Source organism: Phascolarctos cinereus, unplaced genomic scaffold (assembly GCF_003287225.1).
Source record: "Phascolarctos cinereus isolate Bilbo 61053 unplaced genomic scaffold, phaCin_HiC Scaffold_5;HRSCAF=322, whole genome shotgun sequence".
NCBI lineage: Eukaryota > Metazoa > Chordata > Mammalia > Diprotodontia > Phascolarctidae > Phascolarctos > Phascolarctos cinereus.
In genome coordinates, this window is record NW_027555958.1 from 2,838,194 (window position 1) to 2,863,935 (window position 25,742).

General features: G+C 44.6%; 1 protein-coding gene across 1 annotated transcript in view; it reads right to left on the bottom strand.

Moving 5' to 3' along the window:
• Window positions 1–25,164, bottom strand: part of TRPM8 (transient receptor potential cation channel subfamily M member 8) — a 59,647-nt gene extending 34,483 nt beyond the window's left edge. The window contains exons 1-11 of the mRNA XM_020973443.2: window positions 25,015–25,164; window positions 24,322–24,499; window positions 20,468–20,640; window positions 18,933–19,107; window positions 14,709–14,776; window positions 13,133–13,330; window positions 7,175–7,277; window positions 5,262–5,380; window positions 4,058–4,348; window positions 1,661–1,756; window positions 334–463 (exon numbers count right to left, since the gene is read on the bottom strand). Coding sequence (XP_020829102.2) covers window positions 334–463; window positions 1,661–1,756; window positions 4,058–4,348; window positions 5,262–5,380; window positions 7,175–7,277; window positions 13,133–13,330; window positions 14,709–14,776; window positions 18,933–19,107; window positions 20,468–20,640; window positions 24,322–24,499; window positions 25,015–25,164 — 1,681 coding nt within the window. The remainder of the gene's footprint in view (window positions 1–333; window positions 464–1,660; window positions 1,757–4,057; window positions 4,349–5,261; window positions 5,381–7,174; window positions 7,278–13,132; window positions 13,331–14,708; window positions 14,777–18,932; window positions 19,108–20,467; window positions 20,641–24,321; window positions 24,500–25,014) is intronic.
• Window positions 25,165–25,742: the final 578 nt, after the last annotated feature.

Here is a 25,742-nt window from a genome sequence, read left to right on the forward strand (position 1 = left end):
TAATAGCAGATTCATGGGCAGGATAAATAGGCTGAGTCAGAGATGCCCATGATGGGATCAGGTCACCAGACCCCCTGAGCTACCATCAGGCACTGAAGGATTGGGCAGCAGTGACCGAAGATGATGTACTATGAGATTGGAAAGCCAGGAGAATGGGAAGGAGAGATATGGTAACAAATGGCAGAAAGGCAGAGGGTGGCCTCTGCAAACTAGAGGCCAGTGACCTGGGATTTGAGGCTACTCCTGTCTCAGAGGAGCAGAGCAGGAGAGCCATGAGCCAGGACAGGGCTGCCAGCACCCTGGACTGTGGGCCTTCTCTTCTTGGCCACTCACCCACAGCGCGAGTCTCATACTCATTTGCCAGCTCTTCTGATTCCCCTGCAGCATTGATGTCATTTTTCACCTTGGCGAGGGTCTTCAGCAGCTTACTGGCTCCCAGGGCTGCCAGAGTGCAACCTCTGGTCTATGGAGGGACCAGGACAGTGTCAGGATTGGTTCCAATCAACATCAGCCCCATATAAGGTTTGTCAAGGGCCTTACATTCATGTCTCATTGGAGCCTTGACTACCTTGGGAGGTAGGTGCCATTATTATTCCCATTTCACAGAGAAGGAAACTGAGGGTTAGAGAGAGCACATGACTTGTCCAAAGTCACACAGCCAGTAAGGGTCTGAAGCAGGAATTGGCCTCAGGTCTTCCCGACTCTGAGTCCAGAGCATTAACCGCTGTACTGCCCATCAGTCAGCTGCAGGAGAGCTGGAGAGTGATGGGTCACTGCTAGGACGCCTCTGGTTTAGCAAATCCTGGTGTTCAAGGCTATGCTGACCCTCCTCCCCTCACAGATAAGTGTCTCACTCAGCTCTCCATTTCATAAAAGTCTTGTGCTTTCCTACTCCTGGGCCTTTGTTCTCATCATCCCCTCTCCATCACCTGAAACCCACCCATTAATACAGATGTGAACTGGAGCTGGAACACCTAGAGTTAGAAGGGGACAGAGGTCACCAAGAGTGATGGGCAGCCTCCAGGAAGGGGACTCATGTGAGCCTCAGGGCCAGCTCTGCTGCTTCTTCCCTTGGGGACCTCGGAGAAAGTACTTTAACATGAATGGGCCTCAGTTTCTTCATCAGCAAAATGGCAGTGTTGGCCCACATGACCTTGGAGCTCCCTTTCCACTCAGATACAATTCTAACTCATTTTACAGACAAGTTGCTGCTTGGCCTCAGGGGAGAAGCCAGCTACAATGGTCATATCCTGGGGCAGGCCAAAAAAGGGAGGAAAGAAAGAAGATAACAGCAGAAACTTAAGGCAAACTATTCAGCCTGTCAGTTCCTCTACCCAGGGATTCTTTGCCTCTACAACAATAGGTTATATTTGATTTTTGCATACAATCCTATAATCACACATTTAGAGCTAGAAGGAACCTTGGAGGGCATTTAGTCTGGTGCCTTCATCTACAGATGAGGAAACTGAGGCCCAGGCACATGGAGTCACATGCCCGAGGTCACACAGGTAATAAGGATAAGAGGTAAGCTGTCCCTTAGAAGATGTCCTTCTGCCAGACAAACATTTCATTTCATTGATAAAAACACTGGGAGTAGGACCCCCAGGCCCTGGGAAAGCCAGGGAGGAAAATGGCAGAGGGGAAAGGACAGGGCTTTTACCTGCTCCCATATGACCTTGGAGAGCTCCTTCTTGTTCTGCAGAATGGCCCAGATGAACAGGGCTTGCAGGGGGTGCCTTGTAATTGGTGACACATCCTGAGAGGAAGAGGAGGAGGACATCTGGTCAGCACTGAGGGAGGGGAATGATGCCATGTGTGCTAACAAGTATCAGCCACATGAAAGGCACTGATGGTCACACAACTGGTTACTTGACTTCAAATCTGCTTCACTATAAAAATGAAAAATGAGGCCCAAGAACCCTCAGGAAAGTGATCCCTGCTTAGAGGGCAATGCAATTTGAAGAAAAGAGTCCATAAAAGCAACCCCATGGTTTGATCTCAGTAATGTAGCAGGTTAGTCACAGAATCACAGAATTTTAGAGGCAGGAGGAACTTTAGTAGCAGCAGTGGCTTAGCTGGACCCAGACACCTCCAAAATTCCCCAGACCTACTAAGTGATCACGCATCCACTCAGCAAGCCTCTGTTAAGAACCTCTCCTGAGCCAGACACTGTGCTAGGTGCTGGGGATACAAAGAGAAACAATGAAACAGACCCTGCCCTCAAGGTGCTTACATTCTTCTGGGGATAGAGGTGGGGAAATGGCATTCACATTGCAAATTAAAAACAAAATATATACAAAGTAGCTTATGGGGGGTGGAAAAGATATTCAGCCTTTGCTTTAAGATCTCCAGGGAGATAGCCCACTTCACTCTGGGACAGCTCTAAGTTTTAGGAAGTTTTTCCTGGAATCAAGGCTTAAATGGCCCCTCTCATTGCCCCTAGTTCTGCTCTCGGGGGGCAAAGCAGAACAAGACAAATCCTTTTTTTCCCCCCCATAGGATGACCTCTTAAGTACTTGAAGTCAGTCAGACTTTTAGTTCTTGTCCCAGCATAAAGTGAGACTAAAGTAACTGGAGGAAGAGTTACCTGCCATGTTCTCTATGAAGCCATCCATGAAATTGAGCAGGCTAAGAATGATTCTTCCCTGTGTAAGCATAGATGTTATTTTGCTTCTATAGATTTTTCAGGCTAGTTATTGAGCCCAAATAGAATGAAGACTAGAAGGAGCCAGGAAAGATCTTAGAATCATAGAACTTAGAACTAGACAGGGCCTCAGAGGCCACCTGGTCCAACCCATCAGGGATCTATTAAATAGCTCTGGAAGAAGTCAAGGCAATGCAAACACCACAGAATCACAGAATTTGAGAGCTGGAAGAGCCCTCCCCATCCTTGGAGTCCAACCACACATGAAAGGAAGCTGCACTACAAAATACTGGACAAGTGGTCAACCAGCCTCTGCTGGAGGACCTCTAGTGAAGGGCGGTCCACTGCTGCTCCAGGCCACCCTTCCATGTGAGGACAGCTCTCGTTGGTAGGGAGTTTTGCTTGAAATACAGCCTAAATTTCTTTACAACTGTCACCCATTGTTTCTGGCTCTATCCTCTAGGGCCAAACAAAATGAATCTATCAATGAAGTAACATACAAAGTGCTTTGTAAAGCTTAGGGCCTGACGCTAATGCTTACTCTAATGATGATGTCAAATTGCTCTTCAAATACTTGAAGACAGCTTTTATTCCACCCGCCCCCCCCCCCAACTCCATGGTGGCTTCTCTGGCTAAACCTCTCTACTTCCTTCAACAGAGCTTCATACAGTCAGGACTCAAGGTCATACATAGCATAGGACTGCAAGCCCATCCTGGCCATCCTCCTCAGGACCCTCTCCAGACCATCAATGTCCTCCTTAAACTATGAAACCCAGAAGGGAACTCAGTCATCCAGCCAGGTCTGACTGGGCACAGGGCAGAAGGATGGTCTATCTCTTCCCTCTTCCTGGAAGCTCTGACCCTCTGAAGGCTGCCTGAGATTGCATTAACTCACAGCTTCTGCTGACTCAGATTGAGTTTGTAATAGATTAAGCCCCCCAGATCTTTGTCAGAAGATCTTCTGTCTAACTTTGCCTCCCCATTTCCTACTGTGAAGTTGTTTTTGTGCCCAAATCTAAGACTACATTTGTTCCTATTGAATTCCACCATAGTAAATTCAGCCCAAGGCCCCAGCCTATCAGAATTGCTTTGGAACTGGACTATTGTCCAACGTCTCACCCCTCCCTAGATCCAAGGTCACACAAGTACTCTGGTATAGATGGATCATTTATATTAGACCTGGAAGTGACCTTGGTGATAACTGAGTCCAACCCCATCATTTTATAGGTGGGGAACCTTGGGCTCAGTGACTTGCCCAAGGTCAGTGGGATAGGAAAGGACAGAATCATTAGCACCTTAATTGAATCTCCCCCCCCCCCCAAAGCATCTGACAATGACCATATTTTAATGCACTTTTTAAGGGGTGTCAGAAAAACCCTTGGGATTGAGCTGGCTACTCTGCCTGTCTCAAACCTGGAGCTCGATGTCCAGATCCTCCCTGCTGCTCCTGTCTTCCTTCCTGTACCCTCTTCTGAAGTTTGCCACCAGCTTCCAGACGAAGGTGAGGAGGGCATCGTTGTAAGAGTTTTTGGCGATCTGCAGGTTGCGGTACACAAGACTGCTGAAATTGTTGGAGAAGAGCTCGGTGAGGACATCATTGGTGAGGAACTTCCTCAGGTTTAGGCCATTTTCCAGAAAGAGGCGGACAAACTTGGGCCTGTCCTTCACCAGGGCTGAGAACATGACTTCCTGAAGGTCGGCAGACTGGCAATGGGAAAGGGAAGGAGCATTAAGCACCTACTATGTATCAGGGGCTGTGCTAAGCATTTTACAAATATTATCTCCTGTACTTCCCACAACAGCCCTAGGAGGTGGGTGCTGATAAGATTCCCACCATATGAGCAGAAGCAGGAGAACATTGTACACAGTAACCGCACCATTGTGCGATGACCAACTTTGACAGACTTAGCTCTTCTCAGCAATACAAGGATCTAAGACAATTCCAAAAGACTCATGGTGGAAAATGCTGTCCACATCCAGAGAAAGAACTCTGGAGTCCAAATGCAGATAGAAGCAGGCTATTTTCCCTTTTGTTGTTTTTTTCTTTCTCATGGTTTTTCCCTTTTTTTCTGATTCTTCTTTCACAACACAACTAATATGGAAATACGTTTAACATGGTTTGTACTTGTATAGCCTGTATCAGATTGCATGCCGTATTGGGGAGGGGGAAGGGAAGGGAAGGGAGAGAGAAAAATTTAGAACTCAAAATCTTATAAAAGTGAATATTGAAAACTAAAACCAACTAACTAACTAAATTAGATTCCCACTTTACAGTTGAGGAAACCAAGGCAGACAGGTGACTTTTCCTGGGCCACACAATAGATGTCTGAGGCTGGATTTGAACTCCTGTTCCTGATTCCAAGCCCATCCCTCTATGCACTGCATCATCTGCCTTCCAGGAAGCTGGCAGCTGAAGGAGGAAAAAGGCATGACCCCAAGCCGAGGGCTCAGGGGTCAGGACTTTGGGATAGTGTCATTGCAGTTATGACTTTGGTGAACCAGAATGGAAAGGTCTTTACAAAGTGTGAGAGGTGAAACTCTCTTAAAGATTCCCCCCACTCTGCCTGGACTGGGTTTGGCAGTGAGCCACCATCTTCCCAGCTGGCTTCTTCCTCACCTCCCATCTGCGGTCATTGGTGAAGATTTCCTCATTGGCCAGGTCTAGCTGGTTCCACTCGAGTAGCAGCTTCAGTTGGCCATTCCAGTTGTCCTTCTCCTGCTCATTGGTGCTGAAGGCTGGTGAAGGGAGGGGAGCAGGGTGAAAACCACCAAAAATTGAGGCAGGAGGGGGCTTGTCTGGGTTTGCCTACAGTAGTTATCTGGACCCGGAGGTGACAGACAGTGCTTAAGGTGATTGTTAATCTATCCTTACACTTACACTTTGTTCCAAAGCTCCGATTGTGACAATGCATGCAGTGGTAATGCTGTGTGAGGTAACCCCCCCAAAGCAAGAGACACGTGGCTAGAGGGCTTGGGTTTGAATCTCAACTCCCTGCTTGGTCACTTGACCTCCTTAGGCCTAAGTTTCCTAGCTTGTAAAAGGAGGGGCTTAGATGAGATTACCTCTAATGCCCCTTCCAGCTCTAAACTCATGATCTTAAGATCCCATGATTATTATAACTTTGCCTAGTTGGAAAGTGATCTAAGGAGTTGACTTAGACCAGTGGTGTGGAACTCAAATGGAAATGGGGGGAGGGGGCACTAAACTGTCCATAAGGATCCCTGTGGACAAATATATTGACCTAGAAAACCCCACGTTAACATTATCTATGTTTTGCTGTATTTTTATTTATTTGGTTAAGTATCTCCCAATGCCATTTGACTGAGCTGGGGTCACACTTGGGAGGGCTGCCACCATTCAGCAGGAAAGCATGTTTGGCACCTCTGACTTACTCAATCTGAAGCCCCTATGGGCCTCAATCCCATGATCCTATAATGACAATGTTTGTGTTTTGAAGGCTTGCACTTGGGCAGCATCACTGGGCGAATGCTCTCATGGACTTTTTATAAGATTGGTCTCTGTATCAGTGAGTCGTGAGGGTCATTCAAAAGCCTGCAGAATTTCCCAACCCATCTTTAATGCTTGTCCCAAATACATGAGTTGACTCCATTCAGAATCTAATAAGCATTTATTAGGCACCCACTATGTGCAGGGCACTTAGGATATAGAAGCCTGTCCCTGTCTTTAAGGAGTTCACATTAGATTGGGGTCAGTCACACCATTACCCTGGTAAGTAAGTCCTGTAAACAATAATTTGTGTCCAGAGGAGGCACTAAGGAGCTGCTGAGCAGCATATCAGCCATTTTCTGTCCTTTCATTTCTCCCCTCCTAGATTGTTAGGCTGATTTCATTAGAGAAAGAATGGGTCTGCTTGAGGGGTCCCTTTGATGTTCTTGGGCTGGGTGGTAGAGAACAGGAGCCCAGGGCAGGATTTCATCATCAGTAGGAAAGCTTCCTCTCTTTTAATCACTTAGAGTAAGTATAGTAATTTTCATTTAAATACAGGTCATTGATGTTTGTAAAACAAACCTATGAGGAAGGAAAATATCCCCATCTTACAGAAGAAGAAACTGAGGTGCTTAGAAGGGAAGGGGAAAGGGAAGGGAATAAGTATTTATATGGAACCTACTGTTTGTCAGGCATTGTGTTAAGCACTTTGCACATACTATCTCATTTGAGCCTCACAATAACCCTGGAAGTAGCTGTTATTATTATCCCTATTTTAGAGTTGAGGAAACTGAGTCAAGTAAAGGTTAAGTGACTTAAGGTCTTGGTAGCATACCAGAATTCACATGCTTTGAGAGCCCAGGGTCCCCTGGGTGCTGTGTTGAAATGGTGTAGAAGAATGTCAGTGGAGAATACTACAAAAGACCTTTCCTTGCTCCAGCCTCACAAGCTCTAACCCCACAGGAAGGTGCTAAGTCCTCTGTTCTTCAATGACCTCCATTCCAAACCCAGATTTCAAAGTGAAGGCAGTGGGCAAAACAGCCCCAAGTCAACATTCCTGGTGAGCAGTAGGATCTCCTCACCTTTGTAGAGAGCATAGGAGATGGCATTGCTCACGATTTCATCCCCAGCTTCTTCCATCTTAATAACTGTCAGCAGGTGAGGGTTTTCGAGGATTTCTTTGAGCTGCCAAAATGAAAAATAAAAACATATTATGTAAACTGAGCCTGGTGTTGATGGGTACTGATGGGCTCTCTCTCCCTCCCTCCCTCCCTCTCTCTCTCTCTCTCTCTCTCTCTCTCTCTCTCTCTCTCTCTCTCTCCCCTCCCCTCTGTCTGTCTCTCTCTTTGTCTTTCTACCTCTGTCTCTTTCTCTCTGGCTTTCCCTTACCTTCTGTTTGTGAACTAGAACCTCTGTGGCCCCCTTTAGAGACAAGCAGCATACATGAGAATCTCTGTTGTCATGCCCACGTATAAAGTTAGTGGTTAGTATGGGTAGACTTATCTGTAGGGAGGGACTGCCTCATTGTTGCCTTTGTGGTCCCAGCACTTCATTCACACAGTGCCTGGCACACTGTAGATATGCTGTAAATGCTCAGGGGATTAAATGGGATCCTTCTCTCATACACGTGACTTACCACGTTGGCTTCCCAGCTTTGCACCATAATCCAGTATCTAGCTGAATGAGGATGGATATATACAGTATTAAGAACAGACATATATGCAGGTAAATGTTGCCTCCAACAAAATTGTAGGCGAGGCGAGGACGCCAGATGGAGAATGTGGGATACGCTGTCAGATGCAGCCCCTATTGATTGGCTTTGCTTGAATATTTGTCTTTTCAATAAGGAAGCTGGGGGTGGATGAGTAGTATCGGAGAAATAATTGGGACATAAAAAACAAAAGTCAACAGCAAAAATGACCAAGCAAAGCTCTTCCAAATGGCTGCTCTCAATGGAGTGGGAACACAAGTATTTTTTTTTTTAATTTTTTAACTTTTTTTTTTTTTGGAACACGAGTATTTGCTAGGCAAGCCCCAGCAGCACTCTGAAGGCACACTTAGGCCTTTGAGTTTAGGAGTGAATCAATAGATAAGCATTTGTTAAGTGCTTATCGTGTTCCAGGCACTGTTCCAGGTGCTGGATAAACAAAGACAAAGATGAAATAGTCCCAACTCTCAGGGAACTTGTGTTCTGATCGGGGAGACAAAGAGCACATGGAGGGAAGGACAAAACTCAAGGAAGGCAGATCCAGGGGGACATTGGGAAGGAGGATGGTACCAGGGGTAGGGGGAACCAAAAAAGACTTCACACAGAAGGTGGTCCTTGAACTGAGTTGAGGTGGAGGTGAGGAGGAGGAAAAGAAGGAGGAGGAAGAGGAGGAGGAGGAGGACATTTCCAGGTATGCTGGGCAGCCAGTGCAGAGGGCTGGAGATGGGATGTGGAATTGTGTGAAGAAGAGCTGGTGTGCCAGGATAGCCAGATCATTGATGTGCAGGAGTAAGGTTGGCAAAAAGTAGGATGCAGCCAAGATGCAAAGAGATTTAAATGCTAAATGGAGGAGTTTAGATCTGATCCTAGAGGTGATACGAAGCCACCAGAATATATTGAGCATGGGAGTGATGAGGCTAGACCCTTGCTTCCAGAAAACCACTTTGGCTTCTGTGTGCTGGATGGACTGAATCGAGCAGGAGACTTGAGGCAGGCAGACCCTCCTTTTCTCCTCCAGCAGGTATTGCTGGTCAAGGTGAGAGGCACTGAAGGCTTTGCACCAGGATGGGGGCAGGGTCAGAAGAGAGATGGAGGGCAGCATATATGAAAGATGCTGAGGTAGAAATTACACAATTTTTACAATCAATGGGGGCAGCTAGGTGGCGCAGTGGATAGAGCACTGGCCCTGAAGTCAGGAGTACCCAAGTTCAAATCTGGCCTCAGACCAAACACTTGACACTTACTAGCTGTGTGACCCTGGGCAAGTCACTTAACCCCAACTGCCTAAAAAAAGAATTTTTTTTACAATCAACGTATTTTCTTTTATGAGACCAACCAACAGACATGTTAGTTCAGGGCTAAATACAGTTTTTAAACTTCATATTTTTTTTGACTGGCAAACATTTATCTTTTCCTTTCTCCCCTCCAATAGAAAAGAAAAAAAGAACCCTTATAATGATTATTCCTAGTTAAGCAAAGCAAATTCCCTCATTGACCACATCCAAAGATGTATCTCATTCTGCATTCTGAGTCTCTGACGCATCTGACAGGGAGTGGGGCAGCATGCTTCATCTCTGGCTCTCTGGACTTAGGGTCCATCCTTGCACTAAAGTCCTTCCAAAAAAAATGACATGATTTTGACTTCTGGTTGAGTTTGTGAGGTAAGGAAGAGTGAAGAGCTGAGGATAACTCAGGGGGGCAAACCTGGAACACTGGAAGGATGGGAGTGGCCTCAACAGGAATTGAGAAGTTTGGAAAAGAAATGGGTTTGGGGGAGAAGCAAATGAGTTCTGTTTTGGGTGTCCATGGGCTAGATAGCTGCAAATATCCAGGGGCAGTTCAAGATGCCAAGACTGAAGCTTAGGGGAGATACTACAGCTGCACAGAGGTGAAAATGGCACCCTTGGGGACTGATGAGGTCACCAAGAAAGAATATGGAGAGTGAAGAGAAGAGGGGGCAGGGCAGGGCCTTGGAGGAAACTCGTGACCAGGGAGCTGGCTGGGGCAGGGTTGGGGGGCAGAAGACCAGCAATGCCACGCTGGAGTCAGCTTTGCTTAAATGGCTTTCTTTGCTACAAGAAAAGGTTCAACTGATGCGAGGCACAGAGAGTTATGAAAAAAAAAGACTGGGGTGTAAAAAGAAAAGGCCATAGGATTTTGATTTCTGACCTAAGATTTCTGGGCACTCCCAGAGAAGAATCTCCCTTACCAATGCAGGCCAACACCTGCTCTGCCATTTATAAGACTAAAAATTTGCCTGAAGCACCTAGAAGTTAAGAGACTTACTCAGGGTCACACAGCCACCATGTGTCCCAGGGGGGGACTTGCACCTATGTCTTCCTGACTCCAAAGCAGTTTCGCTTATCAATAAAACTTAAGAATGAAAACTTTTAAAAATTGAATAATCTTATTAGATTAGAGTCTAATGAAAAGCAATCCTTATCAACCAACCCTAAAATATTTGTTCTGTGCCTTCTATGTGCAAGGCATGATGTGATTGGAAGCTGAGGAGCAAACATGACTCAATGTCTGCTTTTGATGGTCCACAGCTTAGACCTCCTTATTTCCCTGGCTCTTTCTTTCACAGAGATGCTGCTAGGTTAGGCACCATCTCTTTAAAATGTGCCCAATTTTCACGCCCCAAATTAAAGACAAAATCTGAAGGAATGTCAGCTCTCTAGTGAGCAGAGAGGCTGTGCTGGAGCTCCCCCAGAGCCTGACAGAACAGTGCTGAAGGAGAAGGAAAACATCCACGAGGTGAGGATGTTCATGGGAGATAGTGGAATGAGAAGAGGAATAAGCATTCCAATAAGTCCTCAGTCCCAGTCCAAGGAGACAGAGGAAGGCCAGAGAGGGGAGCTGACATCCCAAAGTGAGCCAGAGGGCAGCAATCATTCTAGAATTATGGTGCTGCCTCAATCTGGAATGTGTATGTCTAAAAATAAATAAAAATAAAGTGTCGCTACTTTTACTTGCTGTGAACTTTCTGTCTCCTGGCTGATAGTATGGAACACAAAACAAAGTATCAAAAGAGAGCATTTGAGACTCTGTCTCAGCTAATTATCTCCCTAAACAGCTGGGACCATGCACTCACTTAGAAACTACTTTATGAATGAAAGAATGGCTGGCTGGCTGGCTGGCTGGATGAATGAATGAATGGATGGATGGATGAATGGCTTGCTGGTTGGCTGGCTGGCTGGATGAATGAATGGATAGATGGATGGATGGATGGATAGGTGGATGGATGGACAGATGGATGTCGAGGGATGATTTGAGCTCCAGGTTCAGTTTTAGCATCACTGGGAAAGTAAAGTACCCTCCATTGCCAGAGAGAAAAGTCCTTCAGGAAGACACCCTGGAGCAGTGCCCACAATGTTGAATCTAGAGGAACCAGGGCTCGCTGCCCTGATGCCTGGCATCAATTACCCAGAACAAGATGTCTCAGCTTAAGCTCATCACCTCCAATCTCCCCACGATGCACTCAAGCTTTGAAGGGCGCCACTTCCCTTAGCCTCCTCTCCCCTCTGATTGGAGGGCTGGAGCGTGGAGCATCGAGCCTCTCCCATTGCCTTCCTCGATCCAGAGATTGGATTCTCTCAGATCACTCCCCTCAGCATCTGTTGCTTTGCTGGTTTCAAATCCACAGATGCCCCCAGGCTGGCCCCTCCTGGTATCCTTGCCCCACCCTTTCCTGCCTCCTTTTGCATGTTGTTTCCTCCCATTAGACTATAAATTCCTGGAGGGCAGAGACCGACTTTTTATTAATTGTACCCCCAGTGTTTAGCCTGGCACACAGTGGGCGCTCAATAAATGTTGATTGGGTTGGATAGTTTGCATCTTGTTTCTGCCTTCTTTTCTTGCTATGTTTTTGAACTTGAAAAAGTCATTTAACATCTCTGGGCCAATTGATCAATCACATGTTTATTAAGCCATGCTACCTCATGGCAGGCACTTTGTCAGGCACCAGGGATACAAAGACACAATCATCCCCTTCCCTTAAAGAGCTTACAATCTAGCCAATTGGGCCTCAGTTTCCTCCTCTGGAAAAAGAGGGGGGAGTTAGACTAGATGGTGTCCAAGTTTCCTTCCCGCTCTATATTTATGACCTAACACAATATTTAACAAAATATTCATACATTCACTCTTTCTGGTAATAAAACCCCCCACCAAAACCTGAGAACTCAATGGGTGGCCAGGATTGGGGACTGGCTGAGAAAATTTCCCTCCATGAGTGAAATATAATTGCACTGTAGGACTTGATGAGCCTGAGGGATTCAGGGAAACAGATGAAGGCTTGTATGGAGTGATGCTGCCTGAGGAAGGAACTGAGGAAGCCAATGTGCCCCAGAGGACACTGATGTCATCAACAAGGTCCCTTGAGGGCAGCGGAAGCCAAGGCCCAGTGAACAAGGAAGGATGAGGGTATATTCACGTCCCTTGTGTCTGCTGGCTTTTATTTATTACAAGGATGAAAGATGAGCAGCAGGGGAGGGGAAGTGACTACAACCTCAGGACAAAAGGCAACCAGACAGCTTGAAGTCTGTTTTTATCCTATTTTTTTTTGCTTTAATTATGTTTTATCCTGGTTTTTGTAGCTTTAAGTCTACGTTTTTAGCTTTGAGTCTATGTTTTTACCCTGGTTTTTGGAACTTTAAGTATGTTTTTATCCTGGTTTTTGTAGCTTTAAGTCTATGTCTTTATCCTGGTTTTTGTAGCTTTAAATATGTTTTTATCCTGGTTTTTGTAGCTTTGAGTCTATGTCTTTATCCTGGTTTTTGTAGCTTTAAGTATATTTTTATCCTGATTTTTGTAGCTTTGAGTCTATGTTTTTATCCTGGCTTTTGGAGCTTTAAGTCTATGTTTTTATCCTGTTTTGTTTTTGTAGCTTTAAGTCTATGTTTTTAGCTTTGAGTCTATGTTTTTATCCTGATTTTTGTAGCTTTAAGTCTATGTTTCTATTCTGGTTTTTGGAACTTTAAGTATGTTTTATCTTAGTTTTTGTAGCTTCAAGTCTGTTTTTATCCTGGTTTTTGTAGTTTTAAATTTACATTTTTATCCTGGTTTTTGTAGCTTTAAGTCTATGTTTTTATCCTGGTTTTTGTAGCTTTAAGTTTACATTTTTATCCTGGTTTTTGTAGCTTTAAGTCTATGGTTTTTGGAGCTTTAAATCTATGTTTTCATCCTGATTTTTGGAGCTTTAAAATGTTGCAGGATTCCCACAAAGTTCTCCTGTCTGGCTTCCCTTGAACACTAGACCTATCTTTGTGCTACCTGTTGCTTCTTCTTTGTCCTGTCTCATCCCCTAACCTTGTTCCCCTCAGTACTGACTCACCCATCGGATCCAGCTTTCAGTTTCTTCCTCTGGGAGTCGGGAAATGGTTCGGGGTAAATACTTGATGAGCTTTTCTTTGACTGTGGATGATGCCAGGGAGTCTTCGGCTTCTATCAGGCTGGCAATGACATCAGCGATCTGCCCAGAGCCCTCCACCACCACACAGGGGATTTTATTTTTGATGGCTGTATTGATGGCCTTGGGGATGGAAAGGAGAAACTGGGCAGTGGAGGAAACACAGGATGATGGAGCAGCCTGAAGAGTGAGTGCCCAGTGAACCCTGGGACTAGGCTGACCACAAAGGCCACAGAAGCCTGTTTTGACTTCTTACCCCCAGAGTGTTCTACTGCTGAAAATCATAGTGTAAAGAGCCCTGGGGTCTGGAGTCTGAGAACCTGCATTTGAATCCCTGCTGTGATCCTTGCTCTGTGGCCTTAGACAAAGGCTTTCCCCTCTCTGGGCCTCAGTTTCCTCATCTGTCAAAAGAGGGGTTGAACTAGAGGTCCTCTGAGGTCACTCACAGAGATGAATCTGTGACCATTTATCAAATGGGTTGCCATTTTATTCACTTAAAACAGTAAAACTTTTGGTGCTCATCCTGAAGTTCCTTATTTTATAAAATAACAATAATGATAATAATAATAAGTCAGAATGGAATGAATTAATGGGATCCATATTTAAAAATTAGTTGGTTCCCTCTCTCCCTCCCACATGGCAGAGGCAGTGTAGCATTGTAGAGAGAGCTGGATTCAGAGCCAGAAAGACTTAGGTTCAAGTCCAGTCTCTGGTCCCTTCTGGCCATGTGACCCTGGACAAGCCATGTCACCACTCAGTGCTCCAGGCAATTTTTTCAGACATTAAGTTGTAGGAAGCCACCCACAGGCCACAGAGAATTCCCTTAGCCAGGAGTGTCTTAGGTCTAGTCCTTAGCCCCGGGTACCTAAGGGATGAGAAATGGACATTTGGAGTGCCAGTCATTGTTCTTTAAATGAAAAGAATAATGTCTCTAATAATGATAATAATGATAAGTGATATTTCCATTGTGCTGTTAAGTTTACAAAGCACTCTACGGAGGTCACCATCTCATTTGAGCTTCTCAACAGCTTTATGACATACTTGCGGCTATCATTCCTGTTTTACAGATGTGAGAACAGGCTCAGCATCCAGAGGGCCAAAGGTGATTGATTAGGTGTTGTATTCATAGGGTAGGAGGAATTGGTTGCTAAGTCTGATTGATCTTAATGCCCCAGATGTTTATATCCAGAGACTTCCATCTCTCGGATAGCACAGTTGTCTTCTGCAGACTTGCAATTATTAGAAAGTGATCAGCTCTGTGTCAGCCTCTCAGCAGACAGAGTCATCCATGCCCATTCACATGCTCTGATCAGGCAACTCCTGGAGCTGTGGCCCACAGGCACTCAGGGGTTCAGGGAGGAGGGAGGAAGGCCCTAGCAGGCTCCTTGGATGGGCTGCTCCAGTGTGGAAGGAGAAGCCCCCCCTGTGCCCCACCCTGAAGGTTAAACTCCAAGTTCTTGAGCTTCTGGGAGCTCTTTATAGGAATAAAAGCAGAACTCACCTTCAGAGTCTCTCTTCCACCTCCTTGGGAGAAACACACAATAGGGATCTTTCCACCATAATTGGAATCTGTGAGAGAGAAGAGAGACTGTCATTTTCCAGCTTTGAACGTCCTTTCCAATCCTCTCTGCCTCAGAAGAAATGCACTTTTGCAATTCATTTAGTCTTAGTAAAAGAGAAACATATGAGGTAGCTAGGTGGTGCTGCAGTGGATAGAGCACTGGGCTTGGAGGCAGGAAGTCCTGAGTTCAAATTTAGATTCAAACATTTACTAGCTGTGGGACCCTAGGCAAGTTACTTAAACATATTGGCCTCAGTTTCCTCACCTGTAAAATGAGCTGGAGAAGGAAATGGCAAATCATTCCAGCATCTTTGCCAAGAAAACCCCAAATGGGGTTGCAAAGAGTTGGACATGACTGAAAAATGACTGAACAACAAAAGATAAGCATGAAACCTATTTGTACTGGGGGTTTGGGGTAGCTAGGTGTGTTACAATTAATCAACTGAAGTAAAAAGAAATGAACGTGCAAAGTTACAGAGCGAATAATGATTTAATAGTAAGCCTAGCAAGTTACCATTAAATCAGGGCAACTAATTCCTCAGTAACTGGTGACAAAGGAGTGATTTACAGAGGTTATCTTTATAACTGAATGGAAGAATAACAAAAACACGAACCGGGAAACTGGTTTTGAACATAATTCAAATGGACAAGACAGGTCATCTGACTAGTTCACTTCTCCCAGGCTTTCTTCACCCAAATTTGTCAAAATGAGATTGCCCAGAAGTCCTTGCCCTGTGGCTCATGGCTTTTGTAAGCAGAAAGCCTGGGAAAGAGGAACTTATGATTTGGAGTTAGCAGTCACCCCCATCTTCCAGCTGCCAACCTGAGCAGATTCCATTACTCAACTGAGACTTAGCCTCTAGTACAAGAAAAGCCCAAAATCTTTGCCACTGAGATTGGAGACAGAAACGGAACCTTTCCCCAAGCCCCCTTTCTCCCAACTGCCAGGAAGGGGCAACTCAGCCTTTAAAAAGAGTCTTACAATCCTACAATTATTTTATTCCTACAGAGATCTAGGTTTTACTGTAAATTATCTGCCACTAAATGATGGTCTTTTTTTTTTAAATAAGGCAGTTTACTTTGAGAAGTCTTTCCCCTATTTTATTACATATTATCACCCATTTATTTTTGCAGGGTTGTGAGGAATGTGCTTTCCAACTCTTTTTTGTTGTTTGGTTGTTCCAGTCACGTTTGATGCTTTGTGCTCTAATTTGGGATTTTCTTGGCCAAGATATCGGAGTGGTTTGCCATTTCCTTCTCCAGCTTATTTGACAGATGAGGAAACTGAGGCAGCAGGGTTATGTGACTTGCCCAGGGTCACACAACTAGTAAGTGTCTGAGGCCAGATTTGAATATGTGAAAAATCTGCCTTACTCCTGGCCAGGCACTCTATGTACTATGGCTCCACCTAGCTGCCCTGAAATAATAATCTTATCAATCTATCTATTTACTGAATCTACGGGTAACCTAGATTTAGGACAATACATATGTTGGTCTGCTTTATCTTTTAGTGCTAGCTTTCCCTAAAGAAGGGAGCTTGATCCTATAATCAAACTAAAAATAAATCAAAGTAATCAATACCAACTGATTTCCTTTTCAGGTGGTGCAGTGGATAGAGTGCCAGGTGTGAAATCAGAAAGACTCATCTATATGAGTTCAAATCTGACCTCAGACACTTATAGTTGTGTGACCCTGAGCAAGTCATTTAACCCCTATTTGCCTCAGTCTTCTCATCTGTAAAAGAGCTGGAGAAGGAAATGGTAAACCATTCTAGCATCTTTGCCAAGAAAACCCCAAATGGGGTCATGAAGAGCCAGATGTGACTGAAAATAACTCAACCAGAAGTCTGTGATTTCTTTAGCATAGAAACCTCCAAGTATAGAAATTCCCTCCAACAATGCAGAACAGCCACTTATCTGTAACCTACTCACATAGATAATATTAAGTGATATATTTATATACATGAAAGGCAGTGTGGTATAGTAGATGGAGAGCTGGCCTTGGATCTAGAAAGATCTGGGTTCAAGTCCTGCCTTTGACATCTACTGGTTGTATGACCCTGGACAAGTCACACTCTAACTTCTCTAAATTTCAGAGGAAGTGCTGATCTGCATGGCTAGAAGGAGGCTTCTTATCTGGTATTCTCTAAATCAATGGAGTCACAGGTTTGGTAACCAAAAAATATTGTTTGGAAAGATGGACATAGTTTCATATATAACAATTATAAACATATATCTGCATATACTTATATATGTGCATGCATAGACACACAGAGGAATCATGTATGTAAGTATATGTATATGTGTGTACATACGTACATACTTATAAACATATATGTATATGCAGTATGTATAGAGTGTAACCATATCTATCCATCTCTCCAGTTACTCTCCAGTGGAGTTTACATTCTGCATTACTAGAGGGTGTTTAGGTTTTTGTCGATTCATCTTGGCAGAACATGCTCCATAGCTTTCATTTTCCGCCACAGAGTTTTGAAAGTGATTTGTATCATCAGGGGACATTGCAAGCTGCCAACATTTTCAGATGTATCTGTTTGTCATTGATGCAGCAGACACCAGGTCCCTGTTGACCTTACCCCTGTAGAAATGCACTAGAATCTCTTCCAGTCTTACCGTTGAAGAAATGCAAATGAAGGGGCAGCTAGATGATACAGTGGATAGAGCACTGGCTTTGGAGTCAGGAGGAACTGAGTTCAAATTTAGCCTCAGATACTTACTAGCTGTGTGATCTTGGGCAAGTCACTTAACCCTAATTGCCACCCCCCCCCAAAAAAAGAGGAATGCACACAAGAGTTGCTATGGTCAGAATCTCTTCCACTCCACTCTGAAGAAGGAGTAAGTCAGCCAGTTCATAAACATATATTAACCTCTTACTATGTGCCAGGCACTCTGCTAAGCTCTGGGGATACAAAGAAAGGTTAAAAAACAAACAAACAGTCCCTGCTTTCAAGGAGTTCTCAGTCTCACAGGGAAGAAGGCATGGAAGCAAACACATGCAAATGAGATGTATACAGCACAAATGTATACAGCAATGGTGGGGGGAAGGCACCAACATGAAGGGAAACTAGGAAGTGAGTGATGGCTTCTTGTTTCATTCTGTGGAAGCCAGATCGTACAGTGTATGTCTATAGCAGACTGGGCTGGGAGCTTAATCCTACTGGCCAGACTTACGGGAGCCATACTTCCAATCCCCTAAACAGAACCAGGGGCAAAAGCAGTGCTCAGGTGCCCCTGCCACCCAAGGCCTCTTGGGGAGTCTCCACTCCTCTTCAAATGACTTTGAATAATTTTGCAGAGTCTTTGTATTTACCTATTGGCATACATGTTTATGTCCTCCAACAGAATGGGAGCTCCTTGAGGGCAGAGTCTATTTATCTCTCCTTCTGTCTTTGTGTCCTTAGCATTAAACATAGGGATTGAGATAATACATGGAAAGTGATTTGCAAATCTTAAATTACTATAAAAATTTTAGCTTTTATTGTTGTTGTTGTTATTTTTGGAGGCAGCTCGTGGTATAGAGCACTAGAGCGAGAGCAAGGAAGATCTGGGTTTAAATTCAGTCTCAGATACTCATTACTTGTATTTGCCTCAGTTTTCTCGGCTGTAAAATGAGGATCATAGGAGCATGTACCTCCCAAGGTGGTTGTGAGGATCAAATGAGATCATATTTATAAAGTGCTTAGCACAGGACCTGGCACATACTTGGAGCTTTATAAATACTTATTCCCTTTCCTCTCTCTTATCATCACCTTCATCACCACCACCATCATCATCATCATCACCATCACCACCACCACTCACCACCACCATCATCACCATCATTTTTTTTTTAAACCCAGGTGTGATTTCATGAGAATAAGGAATTCCCAGTGAGGAAACTCCCTCTTCTGGTGCAGATCAGTAACTGTATGGGCCACTCTGAGTCTTAGGGAGTTTCCTGGGGCCCTTCGAGGTTGCCCAGGATCACACAACTGGGAAGTGCTAGAGCAGGCCTTCCTGCAGGGGGAAGGAGGTCTCTTTCCATTGCACAATGCTGCCTCTTACACACGGTCAGTTTTTAATGAATCAATATTTGCTCAATTGGATTCATCTGAATTGAACTGAACAAAGGAATGTGATGTACATTCCTTCTTGGAATACTAACCTTGGATTGCACGTTCTGAAATATATTTCTCCAATTGATTCCGAAGCTTTGCTTCAACTGATGGGTATCCATGGCAGCCATTATCGACCAGTAAGAGGTGGGTGTGGTTGTTGTCCAGGATATACAACGGGTCTCTCTTGAAGTCATCCATGATATACTGGGCTGAGAAATGTCCCTGTGGGTCACAGTGAAAGTTTTCATTGAGATTTGGTGAAGTGGATTCTCTGGAAGAAGACACTGAGTGGCCTCATATCAAAGGATCCTCCTCTAGGTTCTGAATGAAAGTCCTGCTAGGTAGGGATGGCTCTGGGTCATGCAGAAAGTAGGATTTGGAGAGCACATGAAACTCTAGAAAATTATGAAGAGCCAGGATTTCAATGAATATTGAAAGGATAGATAATGTATAGGAAATGTGTAATAATCATAAGCAACATTTACTTAACAAAATTCAAAGAAGAAAAGCTATACCACCTTCCCTTTTGGCACTGTATCCCTAGTGCTCAGTAGATTACCTTGCTCTTGGTAAGTGCTTAATGATTATTGGATTGAATTATAAAGTAATTATTTGTTTATTTTGTCCTCATCTGTGATTTGACAGCTCCGTCTTGAGTAAGTCCTTTTACTAAAGCAGATCCATTACTGTTTTGCAACTTATTGGCTTAGAGAATCACCTAAGGCAAGGAGATTTTAAGTGATTTAAGTGATCATACAGCTAGTACCTGTTAGAGGAGGGATCTGAGCACATCATCCTGACTACAAAGCTGGCCCTCTATTCACTTCACCTTCCTTTCTTTGACCCTATCATCAAAGAGATGAGAACAGGGGCAGGTAGTATGTCCAGATGGGATCAAAGATACTGGGCCCAATGCATAATCTTGAGGTAGAGTGATGTACTGAGGACAAATAGGTAAGGAAAGATAGTTACCCAAGGAGGGAAGCAGCCTCAAATAGAGTTGTCTATGTATCAGCAAAGAATGTTAGATATCAATTCAAGAAAGGACTTCCAAGCCATTAAGTATGAGGAGATGTGAGTTACTCCTTCACCATGCACATGTCCTACACTGTATTTTTGGGAGAATGTGCCTCATGCTTTTGGGAAGAAAATATGGACCAACTATTATTATTAGGTCATTTGAATGAATGCCTTTCCAAAAGCTAATGAAATCACTGAGCTGATTGTTAATGGGAAGCACACCCATGGGGGCTCCTGAGCTACAGTACTTGAAATATAACCTCTCAGAATCACCCCTAGAACCCAAAGCTTAGCAGCAAAAACAGCCCCCTGGGGCCCAAACTGTGAGGGTGAGTGTGTATGTGTGTGTGTGTGTGTGTGCACGCGCACATGCGTGTACATATGTATAATCCAAAAGGTATGCCACCTTTATTTACTTGTGTGCATTTGCCTAAGTTTCTTGTTTGCTTAGTAAATGCTTGTTGATTGATTGATTGATGATATTACTGTAAAGTTCCTGGGCAGTGTTCCTGCATGACCTCTCAGCTTTCCTCCCCAGCCACCTCACAACAGCCATTCATACCTCAGCATCACTGTGTCTGATCAGGGTGTCCCGATTGGAGACCATTCCCCAGGCTGCTACGCCAATGGCTACAATGTTCTCCTCTGAATTCCTGCTGATGGTGTTGTCTCTCACCACCTCACCAATATACTTCATCAGGCCATAGTGAGTGCCTCCAGTGAGAATCCATGCCCCTGTGGACAGGTGTCCAAACTAGAATTCAATTGGAACACTAGGGAACAATGATGCACAATGAAATTCACACACTAGCTTCAACTTGGAGAAATCCTCCCCTTAGAATCATGCACAGATGTGACGCATGGAATGTCCTCTGTGTGGCCAGTTCCACAGGATAAGACAGAAAATCATGGAATTTTAGAGATGGCAAACCTATTTGATTGATTGATTTGGTTTATTTCATGTAGCCCAAATCTCCTGATTTTGAAGATGAGGATCTGAGATGTGGAGTGACTAAGAGCACAATGGGGGGGGGGAGGAGAAGGCTCTATACATGCAGAGAGCTCAGCCGCAACAGTATTGTGGATAGAAAAGACCATTTCTGATGTTTCCCACCTCTTGGGGCTTACTATAGGGCTCCTGGGGATGCCTTCAGCATCAGTGTATTATAAAGCTTCATTTTCTAAGGACAAATCTTTGGCCGGTGCTATGTGGAATGGCAACATTTGCTCAGCTTCACATCTGGAATCATCTCATCCCAGGATTGGGAGGGGCATGAAAGATCATCTGGTTCAACCTGTTTCAGAATAAGCGCATTCCTCAAAATGCCCAACAGGGGGCTACACACCTGCTCCTTTCAGACCTCTTATGAGACAGCCTAGTAGATCATTCCACTCTTGGATGGTTCTCCTAACAAGTCTCCCTTAGAATCAAGCCAAATGGATCTCTTTGTATTCCCCCCCCACTGCTCTAAGCAGAGCCAGTTGAGTACCGTTTCCAAGCAATAGACTCCTTTAGACCTTGAAGACAGCTGTCATATCCACCTTGAGCCTTTTCTTCAAACTAAAAACCCCCAGGTCCTTTAGTGTTTGGAGAAAAAAAATCGTAGCTCACATCCAAGTTGGGTAACAGGTCAGGAGAAGTTTTATTGTTACACCAATAAAGGTGTTTTCTTTGTTATCTGGGTGGGTTCTGATTACAAGCAATTCCTAATCACTATCATGGTATAAAATGAAGAAGTAAATAGTCTGGGCAGTTCTGCTACTTTACAAATGATTACAAAGTACAAGGCGACAGTGTCCCATGACATTGTTATGGAGAGATAGAGATGGAGTGAGTGGAGTTCTCTGATATGACTCCTGATATGATTTTATAACTGTTCCTTTCAGTGATTACAGGGACACTCGAGATGACGGGGGCATGTTATGAAATATCTTGCACGTGGACTAGGCTGAAGGTAAACCTGAATGCAAGAGTCTGGAGGTGCCTGCTCATTTTACATTGACATGGTGGCCAGGGTTCAAAATGGAGTCACTCATGTCAAGTGAGAGGGGAGAGGAGGGGCCCCTCTCGTTGCCTCCGCAAACCTCTCCTGGCGTGGCAGAAGCCCTTCATTGTTCTTGCTGCTTTCCTGTGGACTTTCTCTAGTTCATCACTTTCCCCAGAACTGAGAACAATAGCCCAGATGTGGCCTGACCAGGACAGCCTCCTCCTGTTGGCTGACCACGTTCTGCATCCTAGGCATCAGGCCAGTGTCACTTTAAGGCAGCCTAAAGATTGCATTAGCTTTCTGGGCCACCATAGGACACGATGGAATCACGGGGAGCTTTCAGTCTATTTAGAGCTGTTTTCTCAAAAGAACAGTTGTCTAGGCACACCTCCTATGCTACAGTGGAAAGAGCACTGGATTGGTTGGGAGAATCCTGGCTCTGCTCTTCATGATCGGAAGGGCTGATGCAGGTCACTTTTTTCTGGGCTTCCCTTGGCTCATCTTAAAATGAGGACGTTGGAGCAGATGGCCAGTAGTTTCTCTGCTAACTCTATATTATGATGATTCGACAATCATATGATCTGAGATGAATGAAAGTGATTCCCCGGACCAGGAGCTAGCCTTGGTACTTGTCCCTTTTTGGTTTTGTCTCCTTAGATTTGATCTAATGCTCCAGCCTGTTGAGACAGGTTTGAATGCTCATCCTACCATTCAGTGTGTTAGGCATGCTTCCTGACTCTGTGTTGTTTGGGAGGCTGATAAAGTGAGCCATCTATGTCTTTACCTAAGTCACTAATAGAAATGTGAACCAGCACAGGGTACCCTCAGATCACTGGCTGCTTCCCTGAAGACACCTGGCTGTCTTGTCATAGGGCCAGGAATGAGCATGCATTGGGCCCAACCATTTGACCAGTTCCAAATCCACCTAACTGCTGTCCGTCTAGCTGTGATCTCTCCATCTTCCCTATGAGAATGCCAGGAGAAACTATGTTGAATGCTTTGCTGCCCTCCAGGTAAATGACAGCTAGCAGGCTAATAACCCTGTAAAGAAAGGCAATGAAGTTACTCTGGCTGGAGCTGTTTCTGACAATGTCATTCTGGCTCCTTGGGTCAACTGCTTCCTTTTCTAGATATCCACTAACCCTAGAATTTTGCTAGGAATTGAGACCTGGAGTTTACAAGCTCTGTGGTCTTCCATTTTGTGCCCGTTTTGACCTTCTAGCTCCTCTTTTTCCTTTTTGATCTTTTCAGGACCACAGGTTATGAATGGCTCAGCAAATGCATGTCAAGGCTTTTGGTGCCCTGTGGGAGAGGTCATTTGAACCTGGTGGCTTGAACTCATCAAAGGTGCTTCTCAAGCTGCCCTCTTACACTCCTCCTATGTGTTGAGGACATTCACTTCTTACTGGCATATCCACTCTGTCTTTTCTTTTCAGGCAGTCATGGAGACCACACAGCACGTGGAAAACACTCTGACTGAAATTTGAGTTGCTGCCTTCTGTTAGCCAGTCCTCCCTCTGGGGCTTGTTCTAAGCCTGTGCCTCTGGTCCAATCCCTTTACCTCTGGAGACTTCTGTTTCCTTCCCCTGGAAAGGGAGGGGGTTGGACAAGATGGCCTCAGAAATCCTTGACAGCTGTCATTTTATGGTCCTATGGGAATTATAAGGACCAAGCAGTACCAGAATCTAGAGGAAAAAATACCCAGAAGCAAAAGAGCTCAGGAAGCAGAGACAGCAAGTTTTTGTTACCATCTTACTAAAGGTGATGCACAGATTTTTAAAGCAAACTACGACTAACAAATTTGCGGTTTTATGCACAATCTTCCCCTTGCTCCTAGTACTTGCATATGGGGTGAAGTATGACTTAGAGGGGCTGCAAAATGTAGTGGAGAATTCAGTGCCCTCAGAGCCAGGATGATGGGAGATCAAGTCTTGCTTCTCACACATCAAGGCTGGGTGATGCCAGGCTAATCCTTGAACTTTCAGGGTTCCAGGAAGATCTCTAAGACAGTAAGTTGTAGACAAGGTGCCAATCTGCATTCATAAAGGGATTTTCTTCACTTGGGAGTTCCTCAAACCAAAGAAAGGTCAGATCCAGTCCCTAACTCCAATTTGTGGTCTTAAATATGTGTGCTTATAACTGGTAAGTTTAGGACAAGAGTTCTTAACTTTGTATCTTGGACTCCTTTGAAATTCTGCGAACACCTACAGACACCTTCTCAGAATCATGTTTTTAAATACATAAAGCAAAATACATATGATTACAAAGGAAACCTATTATTTTAAAATACAAGTTACTGAAATACTTTACAAGAAAGTCATAGAATTCAGATCAAGAACCTCTGGTTTAGAACTTAAAAATAGAATGCATCAGGTGATTACTAAAAAACCAAAATTCTTGGCAACCAACCAATGGGGTGTTTCCTCACCTTTGGACTGAGCTATGTAGATCAGGCGACTGAAGATCTTGCGCATTCGAGGTTTGAGGGCAAAGTTTTTGGCTCCGCCAGTCACGGATATAACGAGGTTGGGGGTTTTCAGATGCCAGTGCTGGGTCATCAGCTCATAGAGGATTTCTGGGTCTGTGTCACATGACAAACGGATGTACTTTATGGAGAGGGGAAGAAGCAACAGCAGCAGTGTTAATTAGCATTCTGATTCAGTTGGTCTCGGACTAGATGATCCTTCAGCCCTGAAGCTTTGGTACTACGTGCTTATGAGGCACCAGTCATTACAATGAGTTTTACAATCTTAGAAATATAGAGCTGGAAGGAACATACATAAATAATCAGTTCACTGCCTTCATGCGACAAATGAAGGTAGAGAGACCCAGAAAAGCTATGCAGCCTCCTTGAGCTCTTCAGTTAGTCAGTAGCAGAGCCAAAGCTTTTGGTTATCCCGATCAGAATTGGTAGTTTCCTCTATAATAATTTTGGGTGTTCTCCTTCACCTCACAATTCTCCTTCCTCCTCCTCATGCTTGTTTCCCTACTCCCATTTTCTTTTTCTGCCTTCTCCCTTCCCTCCATCCCATCTCAACCCCACACCCCCTATAAAACAATTCAAAGAATTCTTGGTTGTGACCGCTTACGGACTGGCTGGTTATGTCACACGGACACTTACCTTTCCTTTCTTCCCCAATGTTTCAAACTGAATGTCCCCGAAGGCATCAGTAGGAAATTCTTTGGTATGTTTTTTATAATTCCATTTCTCAGTCTGATTGATCTGAGTGCCTTCAACGTGCTGGTTTTGAGCATAGCCACATTTACACATGCTGTCCCTGAGTAGAAGGATAGATTGTGGGAAGAAGGAGGAAGAAAGGATTAGCCATCCATACAGACTCTTCAGGAGACACATACAAATGTTATCGAATTTCCTTTAATTAACAGCCGATTCTTGCCCTGAAGTCTTTCCCTTCCTCTGAGGCCTCAGGTCTGCATGGAGGTGGTGGTGATCTTGGGACCTCAAAGGCAGTACAAGTGGAGTATGCCTTCTGACAGGCGAAGGATGGACAAGTTTTGGGGATGGGCACCCTGGTGAGCTGAATATCTGTGCTCTGCAAATCACTTCAGTTCTGCTCAGGGGGCTCCGGAGATTCAGATGGGCCACAGGTCCCACTTTTTCAGTTCCTCTTGAAACTAAGCTATCAACTGACATTTCTTCCTTCCCAGTCATCTTCTCACAACCAAATCACCCCCTCCCTACCTTGCTGTTGGACCGATGACCACACCCTGGATGTCTTAATACTTTCAGCTCTTGAATCCTTCACGGGCTCTTCAACTGCCCCCCCCCCCCCGCCCCATTGATGAGCTCCTCATGTGGTCTAGTTTTCAAGAAAGCCTCAGTCATGC